The sequence below is a fragment of the Magnolia sinica genome, chromosome 11, assembly GCF_029962835.1.
Source record: "Magnolia sinica isolate HGM2019 chromosome 11, MsV1, whole genome shotgun sequence".
Lineage (NCBI taxonomy): Eukaryota > Viridiplantae > Streptophyta > Magnoliopsida > Magnoliales > Magnoliaceae > Magnolia > Magnolia sinica.
Genome location: NC_080583.1, coordinates 21,273,224 through 21,295,240, shown reverse-complemented (window position 1 = coordinate 21,295,240; position 22,017 = coordinate 21,273,224). Strand labels below are relative to the sequence as shown.

Genomic DNA, 22,017 nt, shown 5'->3' with positions numbered 1-22,017 from the left:
GATTTGCAAGAGAGGGAGTGTGAGAGCGGGGGAGAAAGAGAGAGAGAGAGGGACATTGAAATGGAGATCGAGAGAGAGAGTTGAGATCGGGAGAGGGAGATTGAGAGAGGGAGACGGAGATGCGGTCTGCAAAATGAAGCTTTTAGGGCTTCTGGCATAAGAAAATAAGTTAAATGAATCGGTAGTCTGTGGTACATATAGAGCAGTGTATCTCTTGGGCTTTGTAGGGTCCATTAAGAGGTACCTATCTGAATCCATTCCGTCCATCTATTTTAGAATAAAACAATAAAACAACATAATAAAAACTAAGAAGATCCAACACTTAATTGGGACACACCGATAAAACAGTGGAAATAACAAAGTAAGTAGCAATGAATTGGAGTACGGTGGAGAACCGTTTCCAATCAGAAACGGCTTAAAGCCGTTTCTGAACCAAACTTTCCACCGTTCCATAATACCGATTTTGGTGTAGTGTGCATTGTATTTATTTCATGGAGAATAACATAAATATATAAAAGAGGTTGAGTAAACTAATAATTCAATATTGATACATTTGTCTAGTTTATTGTCAACAAAAGATCTGTTCTAAAAGGACGCAACCATTGGAATTATGGGCCACAGTGGTATATTTTCATTTAGCAATGCAATGATCGGTTTGGATCAATTACATGACCATTAGGGTGAGGCTCGCACTATGTTGGGTGTACACAGTTTTATGGAGCATGAAGTACCATTTACAAATCTGAATAAAGTTATATTGAAAGTATTCTACTCTTCCTTGACAGGAGTAAGGAAAAGTGGGTAGTGAAAGAGTCCTGCAATGGGTAGGTTCTTCCTATAACCACTATTATAAGGAGTGTTTGGTCTCCAATTCTACACGTTGTTACATGCACGTTCTCTTTCTACTGGAGTGTGCACAAGCGTAGGTGTGGTAGAGGCGGAAGACCGACAGACACCACTTTATCCAGTAGCTTCGACAAACAACGTAATGGCTGATCAAGGTACGTATACAAGATAATTGACTGCCCTAGTTTAATGCTAGTATAGATTGTGGGATCCATTGTGATTTCAATAGAAATATCTAAATTATAAATGATATCTAACCATTGTTATATTTACATTATATACCCACATAATTCGCTTTTCAATAGCACCAAACTTTAAATATCCAATAGACATGAGAAGGCATTTGAATTCGAGATAAGGGTATTTTGGTAATTTGGATGCATGTGGCTAGTTAGCAGTATATGGTTTAGATTTACCCACAAAAGTCCCTCAATTGCGCAAGTTATACCCCCCCCCCATGTAGCTCACACAAGGTGTAGCTAGTAACATTTCTCTCTACATATAGCTACCCTCACCCTTCTCTCTGCGCATACACCTACCTTATTTCATTATCTCCCATCTCTCATTCCATTCCTCCTCCATACATGTTGCATGTGCCATAGCCTTGGTATCTATAGTTATCGTTGTGTTATCCATGTGACTTGTCTCAATAATTTGCATAAAAATTTTAAGTCTATGAAACAATTACATAATAATACCAGCCAGATGTAACTTGCAAAGAATAATTCTCTCGAGCTATTATCTATAAGAAATTTCAGCAATCAACCATGCTCTAATGGAATAATCATAATTCAACCATTGAATAGATGCTTATCTCCTTAGCACTTAAGGATTTAGAAGCACAAGCCTATAGATCAGATACTTTTCAAATAAGGTAGTTGGAAATCATCTTCATTATAAAATTATGGGATGCGTTCTTCTTTTTCTTTCTTTCTTTTCTTTTCTTTTTTTTTTTCTCTTTTGTGTGTGTGTACAAGAAGATTACATTCTTTAAAAAAACTTTGAAGACTTTCATTACTAAATTTAGAATAATTTAAATGGAAAGATTATTTATGAATCCTACATAAAATAAAAGTAGGTCATCTTGATGTGATGTGTTTTTCTTCTGCGTTCCGGGGGGTGCTTCTTCCCCAAAATTTGTGTCATTGGGCATGTTTAATTACATATATAAGAAAATATAAGAAAAAAATATATATAATAAGGCCATGGTTGGATTACATAGTTCAAAAAATGAAAAGTGAATCATTATCCAATGATTATTTTCATGACTACTGCTGTAAATTGGTTATCAATTATATGGTTTTCAATTTTCTCATTTCCTTTAAGCAACAACCACTTAGTTTCTTATGTCAAAAACTCCTTGATCGCTTTAAAAAAGTCTATTATTTTCTTTGTTAACCAAACATGTCTATACATTGAATCATAGAAACTTTTTCCTTTTCTATATTGTTCCATAAATTCCCTACAATTCAAACCCATCTTAAAGCTAAACCAAACTTTCTTTTTCTTTTGGCTGTTTTTTTTTTAATTGAATTTTTGAAAACCCTGTATTAAACCTAAACTTCTCTAGTTTGGTTTTTATTTTTATTTTGGCTTGTGGCTTATGTGAGAGGGTGGAAACATGTCCTAGATCCTAGCACGGCACACATGGCAAACATCCAGGACATTCATAGGTACTGAACTTGACATGTATACCAAGAATAGGTTAAAACACTCAACAAGTGAGCCACCCATGTTTGTTGATTTTGGGTGGTTGGATTTTGTATTTTTTACTTTTAATTATGATCCACCGGGCATACCTGAATTTGGATAGCTAAACTTTCTTTTCTAATTGGTTATTAGAAGTTTGACATGCCTGAATAGCCGCCCGATGAATAATCCAAATCTTTGACATGTGGTAAGGTCGAGGCTCCTTATTTGGGCAACCCTTACTAGATTCAAAAATTCATGTAACTGACCTCAATTAGTTGAGATAAGGCAGACGATGATGATAATGCTATATACATAACTGTGGTTTTTTTTTTTTTTTTTTCTCTTCTTCTTCTAAATCAGGGCTAGCCTCCAGGCTAGCTGGGTAGAGCTAGGTCTAATCTTCAAGCCCAAGCAAATAAACCGGCCTGCTCTGATTGGTCTTGGGCCAGGGCCCACCAACATCCTTAAATTTGACCATTTGACCGTTGGAAAACCAAAGGCATGGACATTTTAACCTTTCCATTGGGAAAGATGATACGGTAGATTTGAATGCACCACAATAGTGTAGAGCCATCTCTCAACGGTATTCATTGCAGGGTTATTTATCAATCAATACATTACATCTAGTGGGCCCTGTGAAGGATGGCCCGTCTTTTGAGAATCATACCTATCAGACGATCCTACGCCTCATTTTTGAGAATCATAACAGTATTTGCTGCCGTTGCCCACAAGGCCACTGATCAGGCCGATGGGACCATCTGATATATGTAGATCTTTAAATAGTTCCCAGCCATAGTAGGGCCCACTAGATGGAAGGTCCATATTAACCATCCACGTGGATGGAGAGATTGCTCTACCGTATTTCGGTGCTTCAATTTCCACAGTATCATCTTCCTCCATTGCAATGAGTTCAAAAAAGCGTTAGAAAAAGGAAGAAAAAGAAAAGATGGAAATCAAAAGCATCTGCTGGAAATTGGACAACATCATTCATTGCCCACTGCTTCTCTCTCTCTCTCTCTCTCTCTCTCTCTCCTCTTCTAGTAGATTGCTTGCAGAGAGCATTGAGAGAGAGAGAGAAAGGTAGAGCATTTGGTTGGTGGGTTTTGTATTGGAAAGCATGGCCTTTGCTGGAACAACCCAGAAATGCCGAGCCTGCGAGAAGACAGTCTACCTCGTCGATCAGCTCACCGCCGATAACCGCATTTATCACAAGGCCTGCTTTCGATGCCATCACTGCAAGGGGACCCTCAAGGTCGATTTCTTTTCTCCACCTGCCGAATCCTGGAATTGCATTTCCCAGTCTATAATATTTTCTGTTGATGATTTTGGATTGAAGTTTCGATCTTTTCCATGACCCAATTCACTGAATTGTTGAATTAGATTGGAAGATGGATATATCAGTTGGGAATTGTCTTTAATGGAATGTGGTGTTTCCATTCTCTTTTTTGGCTTTTTGTTGCTTGGGAAATCCACTAATTGGGACTGAATTTATAGTTTTTGTGATAAATAGTTAGCTTTGATAGATGATCCAACGGTTCGGAACTCAGTTTTTTTGGAAATCTGTTCAAGGTGTTTGTGCTGAGTTCCCTAACAATGTTGTCTGGTGGGCCACTGGCTGATGTAGAGCAGGTCGCGGACACTTTCATGTCCAAGATGGACCAAAGAAGGCCCGATTGGAGGTGGAAGTCATCTGGACCGTCAAACAGGCATATCTCTTAAACCGGAATGAGTTATTTGATGTACCAAATATGATTTTAGGGTAGGAGAAGCTAATTTAGCCAACCAACCCGGCTATTGTTGCCATGCCGAATTTGCGAGATTCCATCATTTTATTATCTATTAATGAAATTTCAAATTTATTAGAATTTATTTCTATTTTTTTCCTCATGGATTCAAGGAATCTTTGTGAGGAGTCCAGAAAAGCTCCATGGATTCAGAATAGTTATCCTTGAGGAAGACGGTGATCAACCTCATCACGATCATCCCTGCGTCACTGGCCCATCACATGGTTGAGATTTAGACCAAAAGTCATGGTTCTTGGACACAGTCTAGCTGCCGTGAGTTTTGCATTGAATGTCGACCATTCCTTTGCTAGCTCCTGATGATATGACGACTACGAAGTAGTCTCCTTCTTTCTTTTTTTCTTTTTTTTTTTTGTTTGGGTCATGGCTCAGTTCAACAGTCTCAACCGTGGCATGTGTTTTCGGCTCATACCTTGAGAGAGCTACATGGATTATCTATGACTAGAGCTGTGTATTAGCATTTTTTCTTTTTCTTTTTCCTTTTTGAGGCATTTGTGAGGGGATGGGATCTGCCCAGTGGGTACCATGTTTTGGTGATCCAGGCCAACGATCTATTGGGCACCAAAATATCTCAGATTGGATTGATCTTTGGCCTACAAATACATCCTCTCCTAATATGCAAATGGAAAATGCTCACAGCTAATTGTTAATAATATCAGTCCAACATATCCCAAAATTCTTCAAGATTTTTCAAGGACCACGCTCTGTTTTGATACTTCGACCAATGGTTTTTCTTCGCAGCTCAGCAACTACAATTCTTTCGAGGGGGTTCTGTACTGCAAGCCACACTTTGATCAGCTCTTCAAGAGAACAGGCAGCCTGGACAAAAGCTTTGAAGGTAATGGATGCTATATCACTGTTTTTTAAGGGTTTGGAAGGACTATTGCATTGGATTGCAATTACAAGTGTATTGTGGTTTCCCTAGCATTCATATTAAGGGTCCATGCTCCAAATCGTAATTATGTTGCATTTGGGTTGGACCTGAAAGACACAACTGCAGTTTCATGGATACTTCCTCAGTATGAACACCATGAAACACCATTATAATTAATGTCATTGCCGAATGTTTGCAATTCAATTCGCTAGTGCATCCAAACGGGGCCTAAGTTGTTTATTCAGTACTCAGCTGCCTTCTTTTATCTTCTTCAGGAACCCCAAAAACCACCAAGGCAGACAAAACTATCGATAGCGAGGTAATTTCTTGAATCTAGGCGATTGTACATGTATATCACTCTATCTGGATGCTGCTAATCTCAGCATGGACTTGCTTGAACAGAGCGCTACGCCCAACCGCGTCTCGAATATGTTTGCAGGCACAAAAGAGAAATGCGTGGGATGTAAGCAGACAGTCTACCCCATCGAAAAGGTAATTGCTACGGTTGTTTTTTCGATATCTAATCCTCCTTACATCCATAGGCAGTCATAGATCATGATTTTTAAGACTACATCAAATCATATATTCTATTCCCAAAACATCATCAATAACATGTGAATGCCCATCCACAGAAGTTTCACACATGCATGATGCATTTCTGTGATTGAGACAGACCGCGATGAGAAATTCTTCCCAGCATGGTAGTATTGTGTGATTCTTCCCTTTCATTAGTGTGTGGGTCTTGTCATTCCTCACATGAGCACTCGAACCCATGACCTCAGTGTTGAAACGCACTGACTACCACTTCTTTTTAGCACTTGGAGATGTGCATCTGCAAGTTGCATCACTCATTACAGCATATCTTCTTTCTTTCTTTCTTCTTTTTCTTTTTTCTTTTTTTGCCCATCTAACAATCATGGCCCACATTTTTATAGAGAATCCGAGGCAAAGTGAAATTGAGAGAATTTTATTTGTTTAAGAGCATGATATGTCTACACTATATCTAAATAGAATAGAAGTGTAAGATCTCAGCATTTCTCATGTAGTAGTTGTCTGTCTGATACTCCTTTTACAGGTTACAGTGGATGGAAGTGCATACCACAAGAGCTGTTTCAAATGTACCCATGGGGGGTGTGTAATCAGCCCATCCAACTACATTGCCCATGAGGGGAGGCTTTACTGCAAGCACCACCACACACAACTCTTCAAAGAGAAAGGAAACTACAGCCAGCTCGAGAATGATCATGAGAAGGTGGCAGTGTCTGCTGAGACAGTAACTGCCACAAAAGCTGCTGTTGAGTTGTAAGTCATGTGGAACAGATGCTTTTCAGTCATCTACTTCACTGCAGTTGCAGGTTTTTCCTATAGTCTCGTGTGGTTGAAGTGTTGGAGATGCTGCCATCAGATTCAGTGGGTCTGTGTTTTTTTCTTCTGTTGGGCTTTTTTTTTTTTTTTTTGGTTTTTGTGAGATTATGAGATATGAACCGTTCGTTTGTGTGACCAACTTCTGTATGGAACAACTCTTGTTGGGTATCTATTGAGATTTTGAATAAAGTTGGGGTGGCCCGCTGGAGTTGCTTCTTTTTGGGTCCCTATTGATATTGTGATGTTCAATGTCTGTTCAACCCTAGATTTCCCTTTGGGGCATGTGGGTACTAGGCATGAATCACACAGTAAAGTGTGTTAACATGGAACACGTGTGGGAAATCTGAGCATTCCATCAGATGGTCCATCTGATGGCTTAAAAATCCATCTGCTTCACTCAGGTGAGCTGAGTTTACAAAACAAATGGATGGCGAATGAAAGCTATTTTAGCCATCCATCTTTGTACACTTCCTCCTTGGTAGAGCTGGGCACAGAGATGGGCACAGGACGACTCAACTCGTCGGACTCGTTCAAACCCGACTCAACCCGAACCGAGTGGGTGAGTTGATCCGAACCGAGTAGACGAACTCAAACCAAGTTGAGTTCGGGTCACACAGTAACTTGACTCGACTCTACCCAAAATCCAGCTTGGTACTGACTCAACTTGACCTGAAAGTTGACTTATACATATATTAAAAAAAAATCCCATATTTGATGTTTCAGATCTGAGATGCCGTGTAGCTGATGGAGAGGCTGCAATTCCGGCAGGTGCGTCTAGGTTTTGAGTTGTGATTTTAGCCCACGGATACCCGCTGCACCCGACTTGACTTGGTGCTGACTTGACCCGACTCGGTACCTGTGACAGGGTTGGACTCGGTCCGGATTAGTCCAGGCCAGAGCTGGACTCGGATCGGGTCAGGCATGCTGAACTCGGTCAGGTCAAGTTTGGGTCAGGTCTATTTCAAAACCAGGTCGAGTCGGGTCAGCCCTAACTCGGTTCAACTCAACTCGATGCCCAGCTCTACTCCTCAGGGAAAGGGCCTGATTTATTAGCCAAAAGGTACGTTCAATGTAACCCACCTGATGGAGAGCTCAGATCTGGCATGTGCAAAATTGGCAGGCTACCTTGTATGGAAATGGGTGGGCACAGAGCCTTGGACTCTCCGTCCCACTTGAAAATTGTTGAGATACAGCTAGTAAGAGTGGTAGACAGATCTAACCTTGAGGACCCCATGTTCTTTCTTTCTTTATTCTGTTTTGTGTGTGTGTGTGTTTTTTTTTTTTTGGTGGGCAAGTGTTGAAAGGAGGTATCTCCACTCAGTCTGCCAGTTGAGCTATGGATCTAGGTGCTTGTGTGTTTGTGTTAATTGATTCTTAATATCTGACGCTAGCCAAACGTGCTTAACATTTCGAATTAGAATCACCCAAAACTGTTGAAAACCATATCTCGAATCGTGAGTGGGCCATGGCCCAAAAATCACAACATTTGCAAGATCCTTCTCCTTTAATTGATGACACGCCATTGAACAGACAAAAGGTTTATCATACAACGTTTGGATCATCATACACGTGCCACGATATAGGAAGTAGACCCTCTCCCTTGATTGATGGTTTTTTTTTTGGATTGAAGCAGACATGATGAGAGAAGGATTATGACTTGGTGGATAGCTGTAGATGAATGGATGTGATTATTGGCTTGATCATGTCTGACATTACTAAAAGTATTCAGCCTACCAATGCAGCTATATGTGACTCGATTTCTTCGCTTTTTGGCCACATGCAAACCAGCTCGATACAGTATATTTATAGCTGGCTTGGATCTTCTTTGTTCTCCCACCCTTCTTTATGGATCTGATCAGTTGATATTATTTTCCAAGTTTTAAAAAACCGAGGACGGACACAACCTAACAGAACTGAGGCCTTCATCTTGGATCATTTAAATGCAAGGGAATTGTTCCACGTCACAATGTGTTTGATCCAAACCATTCATTAGGTGGGGCCCACCTTAAGGATGCCCACGCACAAAAAACAGGCAGGCCAACTATCATATCCAGTCATACGCATGACAAAAATTACGGTAATAGAAAAGAAAAGAAGAATGGTATATATTCAACATACACTTCCAGCCCACGGGACAATTGGCCCAAGGCATTTTCAGTGGGCCGTCTGACGGACGGATGGACCAGATGTAGAATACATGCAATGCTCTCAATCTTTCCTGGGGGATTTTTACCAGAATTTCGTCTAGAATTATGATTTTACCAAACAATACCTCCTCTCCAAGTCCCAAAATGTGCCATTTGAGGGTGGAAAGGGCAAAATGCCTTTTTTTAACTTTTCACTAGGTGATGGGGTATAGCGTTGTCTGGCCAACAGTGTGTATAGGAAATCCAACCTGACCAACCTGTGCACCCACCATGACAACGAGAAGTACCAAAGAAACACTGAAAACCACCCAAAAACCTCCGCATTCACGTGTGGTCCACCTAATGATTTGTATCGACCTGGTTTTTGGTTCATTCGATCATCATGGCAGGGTGCATTTATTGGATGGGTTGGATATCTTGCATACACCACATGGGCCACACAATAATAATAATTATTAGCGCACCTATTTTGTCAATCATGTGAGTTCGTATGTCACGTAATCGGTTGAGCCTTTGAAAGCTGAAAACCGAATATATAAGAGGAGATGGAGTATCAAGAAGTAAAGAACATGTAAATGAGATGTCTTGGTGACCATAACCTTAAACTCAAAACAACCTTAGCCTTTATATGAACATAACTTTTATTGATAGACCTTGATTGATCATCATATAGCCTTAGACGTGATGATGGAACATGATAAGTTAGGCTAAAAAGGTACAAAGCTGTTGTAAAAACATCATCCCAAAATAGTTATTTTCGAGTGAAGCTCGATCCTATCAACAGACCATCAATGCATCTCAAGCGAATCTTCAATCAATCGAATATCAAGGTTTGATCAATCGAACTCCCGGCTCAATCGATCAAAGGTGCCCATAAACGTCCAGCAACTAAATACCTATTTTCCAAATTTTCTTAATAACATCGAATTGGTCTTCGATCCCATCGAAGGGAAGTTAAGCGATTTTTGGGTTCTTTTTTTTCCGTTGGAACTCGGTTCCTTTATATAAGGCATTCAATTCTTGGGCTTTTGTATGGATTTTGTGTGCAAATAGAGATTAGGTGATTCTCACTTATAGCCCGCATCCTAAGCATCTAAACATATGAGATTTGATTCATCTTTTTTAGCTTTATCACTCTAATGAGGATTCTAACTTCTATATTGAAGATGAACTCAATCTTCACCTTGTTCTAGAGATTATACCCAAGCTTATTAGTAAAGACCCTTGTCTAAACCCTATATAACACTCATCTAGTGAATCTCCTAAGAAATTAACAATCTACTAGTTGTAGGAGATTCCACCATCCTCCATTGCCTTAGTCTCCTCATTGGCATATCACATGCAAAGCAAGAGCTGAAGCATCGGCATCAACGATTGGAAAAGTAAATCGAAAAGCAAGTTTTGTGCAGGGGAGAACATTCAAGAAGCATCTCAAGACGGTGCATCAACGGGGCTCAATCACATAAGTTGTCAAGTATAAGTCCATACACTCTTTCCTTGTGTAGGATTGAATGTAAGAGTAACCCAAACTCGATAGGTTCTTGTGCATGACCTCATCTCTTATGTAAGGCTGATTTCACTGGACACGAGTGTGTACGTGTCAGTTTCTATGGGGCGCCTCCGACGGGAGTGTACGTAGGTCATTGGATTAGGACCGCTAGTGGTTGTTGGTTAGTCGATAGAAAACCAACTTAGTCTCCGTAAAAACCACCAACACATGTGCAAACACATTTCTCCGACATGGGAGTATTACGCATAGGTTTGTGGTTAGCCTAAGAAAAATCTTTATAATGGTTAGAAGTGAACTTAATTTAAAAATTCCAATAGTAAATACCGGTACACTCGATGAGAGTGCATCCACCGGGAGTGGAGTAGGGAAACCAAACTACCATATATGCTTGTGTTTGCAATTGTAAATGTTTGCAATTATAATTCATGCTTATGTATTTGATTAATTAAATCATATAAATCATTGAATTAAGTTCTATACTAGGCACTTGTAAGCACACACAAGCTTACTCCTTCCTATGGACTAGTTGTTTAATTAGTATATCATTTGTAATCTATGTGATTATACTCACTTTGGCTTGAGAGCCTTAGTGTTAATTGCTTTAGTTAAATTGATAAATTGTTTAAACAAGCATTCATGTTTTTATTTGTAAAATTTTAAATTGGTCTTAATCACTTTCCTTTAGGACAACCATAATTCTATAGTTCCGCCAAGCTTCCGTACGCATAGATGATTCCATGCAATTTCAATAACTTCCGGCCCTGCTTGTCATTAAGTCTAAATCATAACTCTGGTCAGCTTCCAGCTCCCTACATCAATGGCATAGGAATTCAGAACTATGTGGTTTTTTTTGGCAGTCGAAAGGTTCTGATTTACCCCATTATGGCAATTTCTGAACAAACACATTATAGCAGTCACAGCAGTGATTCTATCAGTGTAAGAAGTGAGCTCTAACCTGATTTGCCAGAGGCAGATCGAAATGACCATTCTCAGCACACATGCCAGTGTAGCACTCTTGTTCATGATCCTGGCCATTCATCAGATCAGGCTCACTGTGAAATTTATTTCTCTGGCTGAAAAAGCTGGCCGTCTACTCATCAGGCAGCCCAATATGCATGAGATACGATTGGCAGTTTGGCGGAGGTAAAAAAAAGGTCAATGGCCTGCCTACCTGATCAGTGGAAGCAGCATTTTACAGCTCTGCTACTATTCACAGTGGGCCCACCAAATAAACGGCACATGTGACAAAAGTCCTCACCCGCCTTCGCAAAACTCATTGGTATTTCTCAAGCAAAAACAGCACGGCATCATCCATCAATGAAACATAGATTGCACTCCTGATTACCTGCTGATGATAAATGAGCTACAAAAAAAAAAAAATTCACCCCGACACTAATGATCATAGGAAATGAACATTTGTTTCCAACATCTAGCCTAAGTTACATTACCATACTGCATGATGGATGGCAAGTACTTAAATACAAGAATGATGTTCTGTACATTGATAATCTCCGAGTAAGAGATTAGTAATCTAAGATCAATACTACAATATTATACTGTATCTAGAAGCTGACCATTCTGAGCAATATGCTTCAAGTCTATGATCAAATTGTTCCTAAGAAATCCAAATCCAAAAGTCCCATCCCGATACTGCCAAATCCTACCCTCGACATGTAGATCGTTGGCAGTAGAGTTTGTAAGGTCTGGGATCACCAGATCGTAACTTGAATTGATGTGAAGAACCCGTGCAACAACTTCATTCTTCATAAAAGGGTGGGACCCACTAATCTGATTGGTAGCATGGGGCCGGATATGAATGCGGCAGCCGTATATATCTTCTTCTTTGCTAGAGAATGGAGACTCGATAAATGTAGTGTTTGATGTCCAGAAGACGGGGGAGTAGCCAGAGAAAGGCTCAGATGAGTCCCCGACCCTCCGGCAAGCAATCCCGCCAATGTCATCATATGCCACAAGATAAAAATCCAAGCTCGTGTCATCACAGATCCCCTGGATGAGGAAACTGGAGGGACTAAGGAGCTTGAGAGGAAATTGGATGCATATGCCAGAATGAGAAATAATCATGGCCTCTGATTCATGGAATTTTTACCATGGAATGTTGACCATTGGTTGGACACCATTCTTTTTGTCTAATAATCAAAACTCCAATTGGTGTCCCAGCAGATTGAATGGTTCAGGTTCCATACAGGAGTGCAATACATATCAAGATCTTGTATTTGATAACTAGCTTAAATATTAGTGATAGCAGGGAATGCATTCCCCAACTTTCAAAATACAAATGTTAAGAAAAATAACATAAATACCCTGCATCAGTGCTGAAAAACTGAAAGAGAATGCAAAATCATAATGTCTGTACAGGAAGAAACAATGGCAGAACATTTTTCTACATCATACATGAGCCTGTAGGAGTGTTCATTCCCTCTAAGGGCCTTTTTAGATTAGTGGAATCCAAAAGGTAGATTTGGAAAAGAAATCACCACATCCGAGTAAATCTGTAGATAAGGAAATCAATGAAAAGGAATCTTAGAAATGGTGTCTGTTTTAGTTTCCTTCATACATAGGAAAATGTAGGATGGTCGATGGTCAAAAAGGGAAATCTATTTCTCGAAATGTGTGGAAACAAGGATTATCGAGTTTTTGGACGGAAGGGGATAAAGCCCTTCCTTTTCAGGAAAGTCACGAATAGGAAAGTTCTCCACACGTTACTTTTTTGCCACAATTGGCACAAAACATCACATATGCAGAATATGTTTTCTTTTCCACAGTTACATCTTATATTCCACCAAATTGAAACAGGCCCGAAATTAGCAATCATTGAAAGATCATTTGGTTGTAATACTATTTCACTATTATAATTATCAAGAACTACAGATCAACAAGCTGCAAAAAACCAAGTCAATTAGTGTTAACTTTTGATATTTGTTATGTGTTATGTTTATCTCTAGAAGAAGGCAAGAAGACTTATATAGATGAACCTAGAAACCGTTCGGATATATAGAGTTTCTAAAATGATCACTAGAGGATTGAATGCAGCTTAGGTTGGTCGTTTTTAGAAGCTTTCTTTTAAGTTATCTGGTTAGAGCATTTGTGATGCAGTTACATGGACAGATGTGTGCGCCCTGCCTTTTGAGATGCACAACTACATCTGTTTCGAAGAAAAAAGGACCTTCCACCTGAGAATTTATATGTCCAAAACAGATACTTAAGTGTTCTGGAAGGTAGGTTGCTACATTATAAAGCTCCAAAAAACATCTCTGTCCAAAACAGGATGTGGCAAGAAAATTCTACTTAAGTCATCGTGATATTTTTGTTTGCTTCGTGGTATGTTTTATTTCAGGCTATGTTTGGCTCATGGCTGTTTCCAGATTCGAAAAAAATATTTTGTGATGTTAGAATTTCTGCTCTTAGAAAGAATTTCCAAATGGAGACATAAGAATTTCCAAATGGGGCCATGTGGCATTGAAAATGAAGAGCATTTTCATGTCCATATGAGTACCGTTTCATGATCTTTGGAAATTCTAGTATGAGCAGAAGTACCAGAATCTGTGAATTATTTTTCTTGCTGTGAGAGCCAAAGACGGCTTCAAGTCTTCCTTCTTCTTCTTCTAATCTGTGTTCAGAGTCAATTTCCTAATAATGACTAGAATCAGTTTCCTTGTTTGATTCAGGTGAGGTCAAAAGAGAATGTATACATATGTCATGGGCTTTATGTACATATGCTTTTGAAATCTGGAAATGGAAATTTCTTTCTTTTCTTTTTCGAGTTTCTAACTGAAACCCTTCCTCGAAAAGAAAATTCTTGCAGAAAAAATCTGTTTCCCTAGATACCGATCCGTTGATCATTTTGCAACGTACAACGTGAAAAGAGATGGTGTGAACTGCAGAAAATATACCCAAAAGCCATAGCAGAATGTGGCACTGCGCCAAGTAGAGAAGTGCAACATTTTCTTGTCCCTCAACGAGGAGGTCCTGCAAACATACTCTGCAGCACCTCTGCATAATGAAATGTGAGACCTTTGGCTGCCATGCTCCACCTCTGCAGCAGGTCATTGTCTGGTAAAACCACATAGGTCTCAGGCTCTCAGCACACTTTGGCAGCTAAGTCCTGCCACCACCGAAGGAGAGCTTTCCCCTCGCTGCAATGAACAGATGCCACATTCAAATGAGAAAGGGTTGCCAAGTTTCTGATTCTCTACAGATCAATCAGCACTGCCCTGATGCCAAGTTGCAGAGAAGCCTTTAATGAGTAATCTTTTCCCTCTTCCCCCACCACACTTATGTTGTTGATCAAGTACTTATGGCGCCTCCTCATTAGAGTCATAAAAGGCTTCTTCCATGTGAAGAGGAGTTCATCACTGTCAAGGACTGAAGGTTTTTCTTTCATCCTCATCCATGAGGATCGGATTCTCCAAGTATACCTCCCCAACACTAGAGTGATGCATAGGTTCTCTCTTTACTCGCTAAGGAACCTACCTCCTAAAACTAACAGTCTGCTACTCCGATATTATTCTCCATAGAGGATGGACCCTCCGCAAGATCATCCACTTTAACCATCTAAGAATGCATATGTATACTCTCACCCACTACAACCTCTCTCTGTAGGAAAAGAGAGTCCTTGCTATCCAGAGACCTCAAATTTCTCTGAGCAATGAGTCCTCTGATAATTCATATGTCTTCCAATCCACTGCCTAAGAGTGGGTCGCAGGATTATCCTTTTTGTATACTCTCCTTTCCTCTATTCTTTCAACACAATTGGATCTCCCATGAGATCCTTCTGACCTCACAATTCCCATTACTCGGGGGATGTTCTAGGATCCCACTGGTTCTATTTGCTTCAAGGGAATGGTCTTCGACCCTTCAACCCAATCCTAGCAGTCATGCCATTATTTGTGTGAAGCCATGGAGAATGTAGCAGTTCTCCCTCCACTTCAATGGATATCCATCTGAGGGCAAAGTACGGCACTTCACCCCAATCTTCTCTAACAAGGAAGCCATGTATAGAAAAGAATCATCATCCTGCAATCTCTTCATTAGAAGACACTTCAGATTTCCCACCCGGATATAATCAGGGTTCACCCCAAGTCTCTTGTTCATGAACAGGTCTCTCTTGAGATGAGACTCTTATCCCTGCACATGTTCTGACTCAAAAATGGATGGCAGGGTTGGGAGGTGATGAAATAATGTGATCGAATGATGGACCCCATAATCCATCCAGACATAATTGTGAGACTCCCAATAAGGGTCTGATCAATGTGCGAGGCCTAAATCACAGATTCAGTTAGTTTGTGTGTTCACAAGTCCTTTAATTTCTACAACATTAACTAGTCATTCTACAACAATAACTATTCACTTGTTGAGGAAGTCTCACTATAGTATTTTCATCATGTATTTTTTAGCAACCTTACAGGTACCAAATGATGTACAAATGACACAAAACTGATCCTGTATGAAAGTTTGTTGAGTTGGCTAAGCTTTTCAAACGAGCTCAAGTTCAGGCAATTATGAAATCACTTAAGTGACTTCTAGCCAATTACATTTGTGACAGACTTGAGGATATTTTAGTCAATATTAATTTTTTCAGATCTTCTGGAAGGAAATTAAAAAATAAAACTGAGAAGGGGTTTCCTTTGGAATGGAGTGGCGTCGAAAAACAAATTTCACTTGCACGACTAGAATGAAGTCTGTAATACTATCAAAGAAAGTGGAGCAGGTATCAGGCATTTGGAGGATATGAATGTTGCCCTTCTGAGCAAGTGTATATGGAGATTTGGGTTTGAAGACGACAACTTGTGCCACACCATGATAGCAGGTAAATATGGGACCTCGACCTTGGGCTAGAAATCCAAAACAATCTTCTCTTTACAGAGCCTCGTTCCTTTGGAAATCGATTATGTAGCTTGAGCACAAGGTGTGAGATGGCATTGGTTTTTCTTTGGGAAGCAGGACTAGAATCAACTTTTGGGATGACCTCTGGTTAGGTAAGAGTCCGTTGAGATCTGTCTTCCCCAATCCCGCAGTTCTTTGCCCTTCAAACAACATCTCTATGGAGAAGTGTTTTTAAGGATCTCATACAAAGGGGGTTAGGATCCCTCCTTGTAGGCGTCTTTGAATAATATTGAGTTGGAGGAGCTATCCCAAATCCTCACTCATCTTCAAGGTATCGGGCTAAACCGGGGAGCCTTGGACTCTTTGCTGTCACTAAGAGAGACATCAGGTTCCTTATCAGTCAGATTGTTGCATGACTTCATTCGCCGCACAAGACCAGTCACGGTTGGTTGTCATTTGTGGTCATGTCTAGCCATATGGTGCTCCGCCGAAGGAAGCCGCTTTTGTGTGGCTAGTGGACCACTATAGAGTTCTAATCGTCAACAATCTGCGCATGTGAAGGATGATCCTTCCCAACATTTGTATCCTTTGTAAGAAGGATTTGTAAGAAGGATGCAGAATCTGTCAATCACTTTTTCATTTCCTATACCTTTGCTACTGCATTGTGATCCTACATCCTTGAGTTTTTTAATATCTCTTGGGCTATGCCAAGCTCCATGGAGGGCATGCTCTTGTCTTGGCACGCTGGTATGCCAGTGGGCAGCGCCTGGGTGAAATGGAGATTAGCTTTGCTCGCAGCTTTTTGGACCATATGGGGAGAGTGGAAGAACCACTATTTTAAGAACATCAGCACTTCTTCCTCGGTAGCAGTTTTTAAGATTTTCTTCCTTATAAAGGAATGGGATCCTCACTAGAGGAGGGTTCTTTGTAGTTTGCTGTTCTCTCTCTCTTTTTTCCTTTTTTATTTTTTCTAAATTTATCCGTTGTATTCAAGGTGTTCTGTAATGGTAATGGTGACCGTAATGGCCACCACTGTTACCTTTATGATACGAGTCGTAACGGCTGTTACAACCCCCGTAAGGGCCGTTACGGTCTCTTTTTTTATTGAAAAAAAAAATCTGAAAAACATGTATTTGCCTCGTAATGTTGATTAAAAAGTATGGAAAACCTGTATCTGTCCCATAACATACAATTACCAGGCTGTTATGGCCTTTATAGGGGACGTAACGTGCCGTTAACGGCAATTACGGGTCTTTTTTTCCATAATGGCTGTTATGGCCGTTACGACTCTGTAACGCGTAATGGTTGCCACCGTTACCTTTATGTAACGGCCTTTACGGCACACCATGGTTGTATTCTTTGCCATTTGGCTATTCTTTTATATTATACTTTGCCTTTCCAAAAAAAAAATGTTAACATTTTATTAAAATATTAGGTACAACATGAATTAATGTTTTTTTAACTGTGATAAATTTTAATTAAAAAAAGCAATGGCAATACAAGGCCCGAATATATTTCATATTACAGCAGCCCCTTAAGAACAATGGTACTCCTGCCCCATTCTCTCAAGATGTACTTAATGAACATTGCATAAAATCAGACCTACATGAGACGAGACTAAGATCATGAAGGAAATGCATCGCTTAAAATCACAATTGGCTTAGATTTGCTTCCAAAGATATTTGTCAACTCTTCTCTCGCCACAGACCCCACATAATGCCATGGGGGAGCATCTTCCACATTATGCTTCTTCTCAACTAAAACAGACTGGTGTTTCGTTCGCTAAACAAGTGGGGAAGTGAACTGTTGAGAGCTGAAACTACTATCATGAGCCAGAAGAAGTGGTTCCAGACATCCCTCACGGTCTCACCACATAGCAAGGATCACACACACACACACGCACGCGCGCACACACACACACAGAGCATTTAGCACTGAGGTAAGGAGCAGACCATATTCATAGCCTGTTGGGTCCGCGCCGTCTGGCCAGCATACCCAAACCCTTCTAAGTGACAAAACCCAGCCCAAACCCAGCCCATATGGGAAATTGGTTGACTCAAACCCTGACTTTCCGGCTGGGCCAAGTTTTGCAACCCCCAGGAGAAGTGGTTCCAGACATCCCTCACGGTCTCACCACATAGCAAGGATCACACAAGCATGCACGCACACACACACGCATGCACGCACACACACACACACAGCATTTAGCAATGAGGTAAGGAGCAGACCATATTCATAGCCTGTTGGGTCCGCGCCGTCCGGCCAGCATACCCAAACCCTTTTAAGTGACAAAACACAACCCAAACCCAGCCCATATGGGAAATTGGTTGACTCAAACCCTGACTTTCCGGCTGGGCCAAGTTTTGCAACCCCCAGGTGCAATGCTCCTTTGCTAGAAGCAAAACTCTTCGAGATCATGTGATGAGACTCCAAACAACCTCAATTCTGGGAGATTCAAAATTATCTTTCCTTTTTCCCCTTATATCAGCCCCCATGCTTCAACCACCAAATCACCTACATCTACATTAATAGCTTTTCCATGTCCGTCCTGTATATCCATTTGGACTATCTACTCGAGACCCAAATGGCCCACAAGATTTCTAGATCCTTTATGGGATTATTCTTTTGATTCTTCCCTTTCAATCACAGGTTTACTCCAAAGAGATGTAGTTAACAGCTTGTGATATCTAGCCAAGAATGCAACATCGCTACCAAATTAATAACACCTCTAAAAAGGCAATCTGGGCATTTCTTGGATACCCTTTTTGTGAATCTTATTTCATTTTATAGAATTATTATATATGCAAATTAGTAGATAACATTGTACTAGAACAAATATGGACCCTTAGTTGCACTATCTTTCGAAACAGGTGCCACTCCCACTTGATCCCGTGCTGCCACTCGCACTTCGATCTCATCCTGCCACTCTCACTTCGATCTCATCCTACCGTTCCCACTTCCTAGCCTGTTTATACTTGCTAACATTTTGAAATGGACACTTCCACATTCCCGCACCTGAATCTATTGCCTCTTCGCTTCACGCTTCATGCAACTATATATGGACCATGTTAAATGTGTATCCTCTACTTGTCCACTATCTTGTAAGACTGAATGAGGTCATTTCAATTTCTACCCACGATCCACTATCAGGAAATGGGCCATTTCAAGAACTCGGCTTACTCTATGCACAATAATTTCTACTATTTTGAACACAAACCTGCTTAGATCAGATAATTTCAATCTAAGATCTACCAAATCACGACAAATCTATATAAGAAAACAAAATTTTCATGAAAGGGATGTGAATTGCAAACATGAATTCTTCATTCACAGAACAAATTTGAAGAGGAAATCGCACCTTCCAAAGCCCCTGCAAAGGCCGTGATGGTGTCGGACTGCAATTCACAATCTTCAAGTAATGCTCCGACTCCCATCTCCTTTTCCCCTGCCGCGCTCTGTCCTTCTTCCGCTGCCTTCTAGAAGCTCTATCCCCGCTGGGGCTCGTCCGGTTCGCAAAATACTGATAAATCTCCGACATCACACGATCCGGCGGGCTCCCACCCAGCGATGACGATGATGGCGAACCCTCTCTACCCACACCGTCCTCCGTAATTCCTGAATCGTCCCTCCGACAGTAACCTTGATTCTCCTCAAAAACCACGTGATTCTTCCCGACAAAGCAGACATTGACGGGGACCAAATCAGGGTCGTCCGAAAACCCCAACTGGGCCGCCCGGGCGAATTCGCCTGCCGCAGATGGCGATCCGATGAAATTCACGTGCTCGCCTTGGGACGAGATGCCCATCCAGATAAATGGCGTCTTGGTGATGATGTAGCCGTTGGATCTCGAGGGGGAGATCCTGTAGCCGGTGATGTAGGACGGGCCCCACTCAAAGAAGACGAGCGGTGGGCCCGCCGCAGCTGGGGAGGGAGAGTTGGCAAAGACGCGGCGCCAGAAGCCGATGAGATCTTCGTAGCGGGAGAGGGTTTTGTAGAGGAGGTGGAAGGAGATCTGGCCGTTGCCCCATGCGTGTATATGGGTTTTGGTGCTCCAGCGGCGGTGGCAGAGGGAGTACCAAATCTGCGAGGTGGGGCGGGCGAGGTGGAGGAAGCGCTTGCATGTAAGAGAGAATGAGGAGATTTCGGGAAGTGAAAGGAAGGACAGGATCGAGAGCTGGACATCTTCTGGGAAATCAACGAACGAGATTGATGATGGAGCGTGCTCCTTTGGGTCACCGAAATCCGCCATTTTCGCAGAGAGACAGAGAGGGGGCAGAAATGTCTTTTGCAGAGAGATGAGAGATGAGGAAATCGTAAGTTTCGTGGGGAGGAAGGACAGTTGACTTCCGTGATAGTTTGCCACCATTTTGAAAATGGTTGTGGTTGATCCACCGTACACTTGGCAAAAAAGAGTTTATTGAAATCTGGACCGTTGAAATAACGAATCTCATCGTGGATAGAGTTTAGACAGAAAGTAACACACATCGGGTGCTTTTCACCATAAGATCTTGCCAGATGAATTCGGACAGCAGAATTGGCGGGTTAGGATCCTTCCACGCGTCATCCATCGTTAGCTTCACGATTTGAACGTCTCAGATCGGCGTGGATGTACGCCACGTGTAAAAGGCATGAGTCGCCACCATTTTCAGAGTGATGGTGAGCTGCCATATGGCAGTCTCGTCCGTCAATGTCCAATTCCGTGCATGCATGTTTACATTTCTGGTCCACTGGATATCTGGGGTAGCCTGAGGCCAGGGGTGTAAATCGGGTGAGTCGAGCTGGCCTCGGCTCCACACGGCCGGCCACTAGCTGACCTCAGTTTGAACTCGGCTTGGCTTAATCCTTGAGTTTGATTGGCCAGCTCTGCTTAGCTCAGCCAGCATCTCGGACTAGTTCGGGCCAAGTTCAAGCCTTTGCTTGTGCAGCAATTCCACAAACACCCTAACCATACCTCTAAAATTCCACTAAATAAAAAATATCAGTAATGATTTTCAAAGTATTTTATCGAACACTTTCTAAGTAATATAAAAACCAATGCACTATCTGCCACACTTCATTAAGTTATTTCATCAAACACTTGGTAAGCAACATCAATATCAAAGTAACCGGGTCACTGAACTAATTCTATCCAAATTGGATTCGTTTCAAGTCGAGTTGAGCTGGGCAGCTCAAACTCATTTTCAAGCTCAAAAAATCAGCTCAATTTGGCTTGAACTCAGCGTTGAACTAAGTCAGATTAAGCTTTTTTGAGCCAAGTTGAGTGAGCTAATCGAGCTAGCTCGGTTCGTGTACACCCTAGCCTAAAACTTTGAACACCGCCTAAACATCTATTGTGGGGCCCACATGTGGGATGCTTTTGCATCTTCATACATGGCTGCAAACAGCTTTTTCGCAAAATTTAACCTTTTTGTACGGAAGGCAGTGCAATTTTGTCATTCTTACATGTGCGTTTGTGCTCGACTATCGTCTTACTCCATTGTGACCAGAGTCACGTATATGTGATCCACTAAATGAACGGTTTATATCACTTGATTGTAAGGCACGAACTGCAAGCAAGGGGCGCGGCTTCGGTAGGTTTCTGACTGTTGGGTCCACCTTGAAACATGTGCCTAACATCCATGCCATCAATCCGTTTTGATAGCTCATTTTAAGTCATGATCAAAAAATCAAGCCGATTTAAATCTTAGGTGAAACACACAACAGGAAAACAACGTTGCTTGACCCTTAAAAACTTTTCGTTGGCTACAGAAGTTTTGGATCAAGCTGAAATATGTGTGGTCCCTTTATCCAGGTCTTTATGACCTTATCAAAAGGTTGGATGGAAAAAAGCATTGGAATGTTTTAGTGGTGGGTATTCAATCACCACCATTATCTGCTGTGTGGTCCGCCCGAGATTTGGATAAACTTTATTTATGGGATCATGCCTAAAAAGAGCTT

General features: G+C 41.2%; 2 protein-coding genes across 4 annotated transcripts; one reads left to right on the top strand and one right to left on the bottom strand.

The window, feature by feature from the left end:
* Positions 1-3,561: 3,561 nt before the first annotated feature.
* Positions 3,562-6,828, top strand: LOC131218936 (LIM domain-containing protein WLIM1-like). The gene is made up of 5 exons (XM_058213825.1): positions 3,562-3,790; positions 5,082-5,178; positions 5,490-5,533; positions 5,617-5,706; positions 6,290-6,828. Exons 1-5 carry the CDS (start codon positions 3,656-3,658, stop codon positions 6,518-6,520), a joined length of 597 nt encoding a protein of 198 aa, XP_058069808.1. The 5' UTR covers positions 3,562-3,655; the 3' UTR covers positions 6,521-6,828.
* A 4,284-nt stretch (positions 6,829-11,112) lies between these two features.
* On the bottom strand, positions 11,113-20,408 carry LOC131218935 (F-box protein At3g12350). 3 transcript variants are annotated; one of them, XM_058213823.1, is made up of 2 exons: positions 19,439-20,408; positions 11,113-11,581 (listed from the first exon to the last, which is right to left on the bottom strand). In XM_058213823.1, the coding sequence occupies exons 1-2, from the start codon at positions 20,327-20,329 to the stop codon at positions 11,510-11,512; spliced, it is 963 nt and encodes a 320-aa protein (XP_058069806.1). In that variant the 5' UTR covers positions 20,330-20,408; the 3' UTR covers positions 11,113-11,509. The 3 variants fall into 3 exon arrangements, with proteins under 3 accessions (XP_058069806.1, XP_058069805.1, XP_058069807.1); XM_058213822.1 differs by lacking the exon at positions 11,113-11,581 and adding an exon at positions 11,609-12,243 and having other exon boundaries at positions 19,439-20,407; XM_058213824.1 differs by lacking the exon at positions 11,113-11,581 and adding an exon at positions 12,250-12,746.
* Positions 20,409-22,017: the final 1,609 nt, after the last annotated feature.